At 41.6% G+C, this 11,359-nt stretch overlaps 1 protein-coding gene across 1 annotated transcript in view; it reads left to right on the top strand.

Moving 5' to 3' along the window:
- Positions 1-10,612, top strand: part of FSHR (follicle stimulating hormone receptor) — a gene marked incomplete at both ends in the record, with an annotated part of 76,842 nt that extends 66,230 nt beyond the window's left edge. The window contains 2 exons of the mRNA XM_080615005.1: positions 4,366-4,551; positions 9,352-10,612. Coding sequence (XP_080471131.1) covers positions 4,366-4,551; positions 9,352-10,612 — 1,447 coding nt within the window. The remainder of the gene's footprint in view (positions 1-4,365; positions 4,552-9,351) is intronic.
- Positions 10,613-11,359: the final 747 nt, after the last annotated feature.

Genomic DNA, 11,359 nt, shown 5'->3' on the forward strand with positions numbered 1-11,359 from the left:
GATAGCTAGGTATGAGATATATCTCATACAGTTACAGGAAGGTGTCTTTGGTGGGTGGTAAGCTGGAAAGAAAGACTTTAGCAGTAGAGAATTCTGCAGTAAGAATGCTCATGGATCTCAGTCACCATTACCTCAACGGTTTGCCGTGGGGTCTGAAAACATCTGTAAGTGTGCACAACTGCTTGTGTGCTCAGCACAAGGCACAACACAGAAGAGCTGCAACAGAGACATGGGAGTCATACATTGTCTCACCAAGTCATTAGAGCTCATATATCCTGGATGTCCAGAGAGGGCTAAGAGTTAACCAGAAAGGGGGAAAGGGAGTCACTGGAACTGTTGGAAGATTTTACACAGAGGTTAGACTGGTTAGAAATCTACAAAAGGAGAATAATGCCTTGAGTTCAGATCAGAACTCTTCTGAAGGCCTTATTTCCACATTGTGATGGTCAGTGCACTTGTGATACAAAGAGTTGAGTTATATGTGATATGGGTTACTGCATTCTGCTCCAATTCTATCACTCCCTCACAGTGTTTTTTCTTTGGAAAAGACTGCTAGTGAAGCATCATTTGAGCAATAAGATCATAAATGTTAGTTTTGAAAAGCATTCTTTCCTGTAGTGAAAAGTAAATGCATTTTCTTTGCAAGCTATAGCTGATACAATCATATTCTGGAAGTTTATCAAATTGATTTGGCTGTAGTTCAGATTCCTTTGATAGTTCAATTGCTAACACTGAGATATTTGTGTAAGAAGTTTTCTGTTCCATTACCAATACATCTGCTATTCTATGGACAGGAAATTACCTTTTTATCCTAACTGAGATCAGGATAAGAGCCTTCTTACTTATCCATCACTGTAGTGTACATCAGGAATGCACGTACGGAAATGTCTGACCCATGATTATATCTTTGCTGGGACAAATTGTGTTGCTGCAATCAAATCTGTGTTGCAGGCTGCATTATTTCATTAAAATGAATGTCAGGCTGTTTTAATTCTTGATCTTCCTGAATCAGTTTTCGACAGTCAATTTATACCAACTTCTGTTTTATAATACAGCATATTAAAATAGTGTGAAGAAACATGAACATGAATAGTAACATCAGAAAGCACCAATCTTAGCCCTCGTACAGGCTACACAGTTTCACAAATCAGTAAATCAGTTCCTCCCAGGCTTACAGCTCTTGGCTGAATTAAAATATCATCATCTAGAAAGACATCAAGTTTTAAAGGATTTCAGCTCTGACGGTAGGCAGGGAAATCAAATAGCTAATTACTCCCACCATTCTATAAAGAAATACACTGTATTTCCAACTTGGAATTTCATAGCTTCAATTTTCAGCCATATTGTCTCACTTAATCATCTTCTGATGCTCCCAGAGCTGTAGTGGCTTACATCAGCTTTTACTGAAGTCCTTAGGAGTTCTTTGGCTGCATCCTCACTTGGGTGCAGAGCAAGGCATGGCTGTGGTCCATCCTATCCTTGCAATTTGTCTTCAATGGGAAATCCACATATGGGGGCCACAGGACAGCTCCAGTCAATCCCCAGCTTATCAGCTGAGTCCCTAGAGCACAGGGAAAATATTTCTCACCAGTCAGTCTGACTGGTGACTCTCTGATCTCTGCTCTGATCTCTGCTCCACCAGCCAACTCTTGCTGTTTCTTTATGTGCCTTTCAGACCTCATCAGTTGGTCAGTAGTTTTGCTAATCCAACAGAGACTCCCAGTGGGAAAGAGAAGTGATTGGAAGAGAAGTCAGATTCATTTTGCTGTTCCTGAGCTGGCTGCTGTCAAGGCTGATGACTAGCAGCCAAGCAATAATAACACAAGCACATGTATTCCAGTCACTGATGTTTTCTGGTTTGATTTCCTACTGCCACTTTATTGTCTTGTTCATCATGCTTATTTAATTTATTAAGCTTCTGACTAGAGAGCAGTGTCCCAGAGAACCTCTGCACTGAGGTCTGCGTGTAGTGACTCTGTGGAGTAAGTTACTAAACCACCTTCACAATGTCTGTGTTTGCTGTTTGAGGGCTTATCAGTGGTGTATTGATAACTATCCCTAACAGACATACCGACAACAGCACTTTCCCTAACTCACTCCAACTTATGTGCAATAATGAGCATAGAAAGAATTTTTTTAAAAAAATAAGAAGAAAATAATGGAAAAATATTTCATATTTATGAAATTATTTAAAGATGCCCAGAGATCCAGTGACATTTTAGCTATTTTTTAAGCCTAGGTGATACTCCTATTCACAGTTGGGGCTCAGTAAAGATTTTTAGCTAACAAGACAAAGAAAACATTTTCCATGCTCTTGTTGAGAATTATGAGCCCTTACGAAGTTCCACAGGCTCTCAATGATGCCATGAGTGATGCTGTCAGTGGATTTAGGCAGAAAACTGCTGTTTAGTTGTTGAGACGTAAGTACATACATACATATATATTTCATTAGGCAGTGGCATACTAAGGGCAACAGCCAGTCCATGAAACAATCACGGTTGCTTATTGTAACTTAATTACCTCTTCAAGTATCTAAGTCAGGTATTAATAGCCTAAAATTTCTTGTCAGCTGCTGCTTTTAGCTCCTGTGAGAAGCAGGTCAGGCCCAGAACAGCCTCAGGACCACAGCGTGGCTGCTCTCAGCCTGACCTGCAGAAGTTCAGAGCATTTCTGGCTCCACTGGTCTGTCTCGCCCTGCCAGTAGAAGTCATGGCCCCAGATCAGGGTAGGGGAGTGTGGTCTTGCTCCTCTGCTGCCACAGTTCATGGTCCAGTTGTTGAAGGTGGCATATCCCTTCAGAGCCTGGAGGCAAAGCTTCAGCTGTAGGCACAGCATGGATACAAAGATCATCTTTACCCATCACTGACTTTACTATCTACTAGCTGTCTATGGATTTGTTAGACTTGGCCACCCCAAGCTAACTATCACTAACTGTGAGCTCAAACAGAGCCATTTCCTGGTATTCATTTCGTTTCTTAGAACAGAGTTGCAAATGTGGATATGGTACATAGCAGCTGTCTAAACTTTATTACATGCTGCTAAAACCTGGTCTCCCCCTCACATGACATTTTACTGCATTAATATGATGATAATAAAAATCTAGCTATTCTATGATTCTGTGTTGGGTTATAGAGGTCAAACAATAGGTTGTCCTGACTCCTTATTGTTATTAATTGGCTAATTAATTAGGTTAATTGAATACTGTACCTTGGAGGAGTCATGGAGAGAACTACAAATATTGTCAGTCCAATTCCTTGATTAGGGAAATTTCCTTTCTTTTGTTGGAGACTAAAGAGCAGAGCCGCCTCAGCAAACACTGCATCCTGGATCAGTCTCAGGCCATAAGAGCACAGAGGCTAAGGGAGGACAGGGGGATTTTGTGCAGCTCATTTTATTGTTGCTTCTCAGAGACAGGAGTGTGCTCTCCTGCTGTCATGAGCCAAGGGACACAAGTTTGTGCCTTGGTGAGGGAAATGCTGGGATGTTTTGCCCCAGCTGTTACACCCTGAAGCCACTGGGATGCGTTCCCAAGTATTCTTAGCCTGGAGATGGAGCACCCTTGGTCCTTCTTCCCTTTCACCACCTTCAAGGTACAGGTCAAAGTGTTTGCGCAATGGGTTTCCTTTTAAAAGCCCTAATGACCTCTCTTTAATACATTTGCAGCTACTGATTCCATCACTGCCTTTGATAACCTGTCCCACACAGTAATTGCCTTCCATACAAATACGTCTCTCCAAACCTCCTGTAATCTTGCCCCTTTCTCAGCTTCCGTCTGTGCTGTCTTTATTTTTCAAACCTCTGGAATGTTTTCTTATTTTTGTTCCTCACAGTCTGAACCAACTCACCCGTGTCTCTCTTTGATCTCTTTCTCTTCCTAATGAATACAAGACCTGATATCCCAACCTCTCCTCACATACGCACCCCTATGTGAGTTTCTCTTTTTGTGTTTAGTGCTTTTCCCACAGCAGCCTTCCCCTGATGTGATGTTCATGTAGCAAACTTCTGTTGTGATTTTGTCAGCCTTTTTTATCCTGTAGCAGTACTGTGGGATGATTGTTGTATTTACTGGGTATTAACTAAACCCAGTACCATATGGCACTAATGGTTTATGTCCCTGCTAATTCTAACATAGAGATTTTTTTCTGAGACCAAACTAACATCATTTGATTGTTGTTGGCAATGGATATTAGTTCAGGCTTCCTGGAGGAACATGTAATTAATCCCAGGATCCTCTTTTCAGTGTACATTTCCAGCTGATCTCTTTCCAATCGCTACTCTGAGAATGAGTAGGACAGTCCAAAACACATATCCACTGTCGAGAAGTAAATCTGCTTTTTACCAAGATTTTCTTATGTTTTCTTAAAGGGATATTTCAAGGACGAGAATCAGCTTCCTGCCAAGTCATGGATTAGAACTCATTAAGAAGCTAAGAGCAAGGTCTACATACAATTTAAAAAAGCTTCCTGATTTAAGCAAATTTAGAGCTTTGATTGAGGCAAACTTCACCTATCCCAGCCATTGCTGCGCATTTACAAACTGGAAAAGACAAAAGTAAGTGATTTCATTTGTTTTTCTTTCTGGTGCCTCTCAGCAGGTGCTCAGGACGTAGGTCTCATCTCCATGATGCCGCTTACATTAGTGTCACAGTTAGGTGTAGGGTTAGGATTAAGGGATCCACAAGTCCTACATATCCAAAGGCACTTCAGTTTCAAAAGAGATGCCAGGGAAGTATGGTACAGGACCAACATTACTCCTTCCACACCTTTCTCATCTGGGTCAGACATGGTGGTCAGGATGTAAGCGTCGTCTCTCTCCCGTTAGGTTTCAGTGATCCACAAAGCCTGCAGCTTCAGGGACACAAGGGCTGCAAAAGGTATGCCAAGAGGAGCATTGCACAGCACCAGCATTGCTTCTTCCACACCTTTTTCATCTGGGCCAGCCATTGTGCTGGGGGATGTAGGCCTCATCTCTATGGTGGTGGCTTAATTTAGGGATAGGCTTAGGGTAGGCTTTTCGTTAGGTTTCAGTGATCTACAAAGCCTACGGCTCCAGGGACACTGGGGCTGCAAAAGGCAATCAAATGGGAGCTTGGCACAGCAGCAACATTACTCCTTCCACACCTTTTTTATCCGGGCCAGCCATGGTGCTGGGGATGGAGACCTCATGTCTATGGTGGCAGCATCTATTAGGGTTAGGGTGCAGAGATCCTCAAAGCCTACAGCTCTAGGGATACTGGTGCTGTAAAAGGCATGCCAAGGTGAGCATTGCACAATACCAATGTTACTCCTTCCACACCTTTCTTATCTGTGCCAGCCATGGTGCTTCGACTTAACCCTCATCTCCATGATGCCGTTTACATTAGGGTTAGGGCCTAGATATTAACAAATTCTATTGCTCCAGTGACACTTGGGCTGCAAAAGGCATGCAAAGGCATGCACAGGCCAGCACCAACATTACTCATTCCATACCTTTCTTATGTGGGCCAGACATGATGCTCGTGGCATAGGCCTCATCTCCATGATGCCGCTTACATTAGGGTTTGGATTAGGGTTAGGGCTCAGATATTCACAAATCCTATGATTCAGGTGCATGATTCCATTCAGATTCAGGGTAGGGCTAATGTTCAGAGATCCACAGAGCCTTCAGCACCAGGGACATTGGAGATGCAGAAGACATGTCAAGGACTATATGGCCCTGTACGAACCTTACTCTTTGCATACCTTTTTCATCTTATTAAATGAACTTCCTTAAAGTCTGAATGGAACGGGTCTCTTCTGTGCAGGTAAGTAAATGGATAGAAATAAATATATATACAATACATGGAGGTTCATGCTACACCGTGCACTGTCTCTCTACTAAAAGGGAATAATACATTTTGATAGGTGTGTTAGCATCAGCATTTTCCCCAGCTGTGGCTTTAACTCCCACCAGCTAAAGGTCCATCTGTCACTGTGACCTGCTGATGAAGACATTCAACAGGAAAAGTTTGATAACTTACCAGGAGGTAGCTGGAAGGAAAGCTGTGTTCACACAGAAGCTGGTCGGTACTTGGCCATCAGTTTAGGAGGGTAATAGGACCACTGCATGATCGCAAACTTTTCAAGCCACATTGATCTTGAAACAGCCACCAAGCACCACAGATACAGTATCTTGTCAAGTTTACATACACAACATTTTTGTACGTGATTTATAAAATGGTTAACCTAGAACAGACCTTTTCTACCCAAAACAACAGTCAGGGCAGGGTGTCTTTTTAGATTCCTAAGTAGTTTTCCATGCTTATTTTAATTATCTATTAGCAAATTGCAGTGAGATTTCACGTATCAATGATTCTCATTGAGTATTATCAACTCAGATAACTTGTACCTTTGAAGTCAAACTAACTAGTTAACTGTGATGTGACCTGACTTGCCACGCACCTTCACAGGATATGGTAATTTTCCTGTGGCCATTTGGGTCTCAAAAATCATGCTGTTTGTTAGGGGATGTTTTATTTACTTCCAGGTAGTCCAGGTAGGATAAAAAGGATGCTTCATCACCTCCAGAAGAGCATTTCTAAGGATCACTGCAGCAATTGGTATTCATATAGGAAATCTGGGAAGGAATTAAGACAGGGATGTGTGGCCCCTTTCTGCCTGCCCCATTTACGTTAGATTTTCCCTCCCTAAGAATTCTGCAGCGCTCCAGAACATTAGATAAAATAAGTTGCCATAGTGGATCACACTTGATCACAAGTTCCAAATCCATCTGCACTGGTGAACAGGTACTGTTGTGATAATAGAAAGCTTAAACCTGTTACAGCAGCATTGCTTTCTAAATTTTGGAGCATGTCACATCAAGCACAGCTCCTCCACACTGAGGTGCAAATTAAAACAATTTTGATGCTTTCCTTTCCCTCCCCCCCATTCCAGTAATGATTATATTACCGGATTTTTCCAGTCCAGTAAGATTTATCACACTGGCCTAACAGAAGGTGAACTGCTTTCTTAGAACAAGCCCAGTGCAGTTTGCTGAACACCCCTCATGTTTTTCTGTGACTGGAAAATAATATCCTTGAACTGCAGATAGGGCAGAGTCTGAATGTTAAAATCCTTAACTTGACATAGACCATTATGAACTTCAGCAAGCCTTTGGCTTTCTTTGACATAAAGATCACCGTCTGCCTGAAAGAATGACATTGATATGACTCTGTCCTTACACTCAGTCATTATTCTTTGGAGGAGCTGTCACAAGAAATCCTACTTTTTCTTGAAGTATGGCAGCATCAGGAGTCATGTTTAGGCTTTGTCTCATGAGAACATGGTATCAGCTGCTCACAGCTCACTTGGTGTCACTTTTTGGTGAGGATGAATGCTTTGAGATAGGGCTTAATACAGAACCCAGGTTGGGACTATTTATTCTGCTGAGCGTGTTTCCTCAGCACACAATATTCTGCTGTCACTGGATCCAAATGGAGCACATAAAATAATGACTTGTGCAAAGGTAGTCATTTTTGTTTATTTTTGTTAGAGAACTCTACCCATTTTAACTTTAAGTTGTCCTTTCTCTATTTTCAGAGGGTTTGCTTGAGCACAGCAATGTTAAACAGTAACAGAAGGTTACACAGAGACTGAACAAACGAACTGTGTTACGATACCTACCATCTCACAAGAAAGCAAGGACCCATCCCTTGCCAAAATATGTTTTAACTTGTTGCTTTGAATGCACCACGCAATCCAAAGAGCAAACACTCAAGGGCAAAGAGCTGGTAAGCAGTCAGTACCAGAGCAGTTTGCAACTGCCCATCTTACCTGCTCACAGTTGACCAGGAAGAAGACTCCTCACCACTCATCCTCAGAGCAAAAAGAACAGCTACACCTCTGTGGGACCCTGGTTTTCTTTGGGACCACTCACTGTAAAGTAACTCAAGAATTAATAGATTGTAATAATCAGAAATATTTAACTGGCCTTACATAGCAGTCTTGTCAGAGGACAAATTTAGCTCCAGGTGGTGCCTCTGTAATTTCGGAAAAGGTTTATTTTTAACTCATAGCTGAGAAATGACTGGATAAAAACACTTCCCTCAGTTCATTGCTGAAGCACCACCAATTGCAGTAGCTTTCAGTGCCCTCGAGTGCCTTTTTCCCTCAAAACTGAGGGACTTTCTATCCCTTTATTGCTCCTTGGGGGCATATACTCCCTTTCAGCTAGAGAACTGTTGATGTATTGATCAAGACACTGGACCCCTCACTCATCCTTATGCGAGCAGAACACAGGGGAGCAAAATGTAATGCCTTGTTATTGCTGTTGTGACCTTCATAGTACATATTTGACCTCACAGAAAATCAGTTTTTTGCCTCAGTTGACAGGCAAGATGAAAAATATTGATAATAGTAGAGGATGTTCAGAACCTCATAGGAAATGTCCCTCACCTTCTGATGCTGGGGCTTCATTAGTTTTCCTTCCTCGCAGACCTTTTAAATTTGATTTTTGGAGGCTGTAGAGAGTGCACGAAGTCAAAGGGTAAAAGTAGGTTACAAAAAAAAAAGTCTCCCTTTTAAGCTGCTACCGATTCTTTAAAATTTTCAACCTAAAACTTGCCTAGAAAGCTCTTTTCTCAGCTGCATCACAAGTCAGGGTGGAAGATAAGAGTAAAGTCTAAGTCTAGAAATCACACACCTAAACTGATGTCTGGGCTGCAGATTAAAGTAGGCAGAGCTGAGCTGTGTTGGTTTTGAAACACACTGTCAGCTGTTGTATTCCCTAAATCAGATTAGGCCTAGATCCATCTTATGCAAAACTATGGATGCACATGTCTGGGACAGCAAACTTCAAAGGCAGCCTAGGAGAAGCAGTTGTAAAATCTGACCTTTTATTTCCTGTTGATACATTTTGATGTTTGTTTCTGAGATTGATGAAGCTGATCACCCTTCTGTCATCTCAACCAAAGGATTTCTATCTCTCTTCTGTTGGGCTTAAGCATGAAGAAGGGCATAGAATTAATACTCTAGAAAATAAAACCAAACACAAAACTTATCAGTGACAGGTTATGTGAGAAATCTGGTAGATTTTTCTCTGAAACAAGGGAGGCTTCTTACACAATGCATTATCCACGTGCATAACTGCATCACGAGTGTTACTAAAGCAAATGTTAGGCTTTCCCTTTCATTTTATGATGTTTCCAAACCCTTTACACTTCCATGTAATATTTTTATAAATAAGGACCAGCCAGACTATTGATTTCAAGCTCCAGGGTAGTCTGTGTAATCAGCTAGCCAGGAAAACTGAGCTGTTAATGGAAATGGGATGATTTTGTGTTTGTTGTATGTCATGTACCATCAGTTTCTAACTCTACTCTTCCTAAAATTTCAGCACTGAATTACATCCAATATGTAGTATATCATCTCAGAACAAGCAAGACCTTGATGAGCAGCCTGGCAATAAGATACGCAGACAATCTGCAGCTGAAGATGATAGTTCCAGCTATGGCATAGGATTTGATACAGCAGAGAATGAATTTGACTATGGTTTGTGCAATAAAGTAGTTAATGTAGCTTGCTCACCTAAACCTGATGCTTTCAATCCATGCGAAGATATCATGGGCTACAACACTTTGAGAGTTCTGATATGGTTTATCAGCATTTTAGCTATCACTGGGAACACTGTTGTCCTCATTATTTTAATAAGCAGCCAATACAAACTCACCGTACCTCGCTTTCTAATGTGCAATCTTGCATTTGCAGACCTCTGCACAGGTATCTACCTGTTGTTTATTGCATCTGTAGATATCCAGACCAAAAGCCAGTACTACAACTATGCCATAGACTGGCAAACTGGGGCAGGATGCAATGCTGCAGGATTTTTTACAGTGTTTGCAAGCGAGCTCTCAGTCTACACACTGACTGTGATAACTCTGGAAAGGTGGCACACCATCACCTATGCCATGCAGCTGCACCGCAAGGTTCGACTTCGTCATGCTGTGATTGTAATGATTTTTGGCTGGATATTTGCTTTCACGGTGGCACTTCTTCCCATAGTTGGAGTCAGCAGCTACATGAAAGTCAGCATCTGTTTGCCCATGGATATAGAAACATTGTTTTCTCAGGGTTACGTTGTATTTCTTTTAGTGTTGAATGTACTCGCATTTATGATTATATGTGCCTGCTATATCTGCATCTACTTCACTGTGAGAAACCCTAATGTGGTCTCTTCAAACAGTGACACCAAAATTGCCAAGCGCATGGCCATACTGATCTTCACAGATTTCCTCTGCATGGCACCAATATCTTTCTTTGCAATATCAGCCTCGCTCAAGGTTCCTCTCATCACAGTCTCCAAATCTAAGATCCTTCTGGTTTTGTTTTACCCCATCAATTCCTGTGCAAACCCTTTCCTCTATGCCATTTTCACAAAGACTTTCCGCAGGGATTTCTTTATTTTATTGAGCAAGTTCGGTTGCTGTGAAATGCAAGCCCAGATTTACAGAACAGAGACGACCTCATCCGCTCATAATTTCCACACGAGAAATGGCCATTGCCCTCCTGCATCAAAAAGCAGTGACGGAACCACTTATACATTGGTTCCTCTGAATCACTTAAAATGCTTGCGCGAATTCGTGTCTGAGGCAGTGTGATAATCAGTATCAACTGTGAATTTGAATAATGACGTTAGCATGGCTTCTAAACTTTTTGTTTGTGAGAAAAACAATAATTTATTTCCACTTGCCTAGTTAAGTTCCATGAACAGCCGAACACATCACCTTCAACATCTTGAACAAAGGACAGAACTTCAGTATGTCCTGAAGTGTTCTTGTGGAACTGTTCCACGAAATGACATTATAAACTGGTGTCTCTCACCATATAGACAGAGACAACCCTTAATTCTAGGAAGATGTTAGCTGCTTAGTGAGAATTCAGTAGTGGTTTTATACAGTGAAAGATAAAAATATGTAGAACTAGGGGGTTTTTTGCCTGTGAAGCAGGTTTTAACAATCATATAGAATTGGCTCTTTTCATTAATCATATCTCCTGAGGTTACAGGAGACAGAAGGCCAACTGAATGCTCTTCTTCAGCACAGACTTAGTACAAATGAGAATAGTGTGTGTTTTGAGTTAATTTATTTCTGTTGACCACAGCAGAGGGGCAGGAGGCATCTCCAGCTGATGTTTGCATGCATGAACCTGCCTTCCTCTGCACAGAAGTGTCACTTTGGGTGGGATTTGTGTTGCTGTAGCTTAGCAGACTCGGAGAACCAAATTTCATCTGAGTTCGTAATACGGATTTTCTGGTTAGGTTTGTTTTCAATGTGAGATAGAGCAGGGGAAATCCTTCATAATAAGGGGGATGTTTTCTCAACTTGATCTCTCAAAGTTGAGTTGAA

Source organism: Psittacula echo, assembly GCF_963264785.1.
Source record: "Psittacula echo genome assembly, chromosome: 4".
NCBI classification, from domain to species: domain Eukaryota; kingdom Metazoa; phylum Chordata; class Aves; order Psittaciformes; family Psittacidae; genus Psittacula; species Psittacula echo.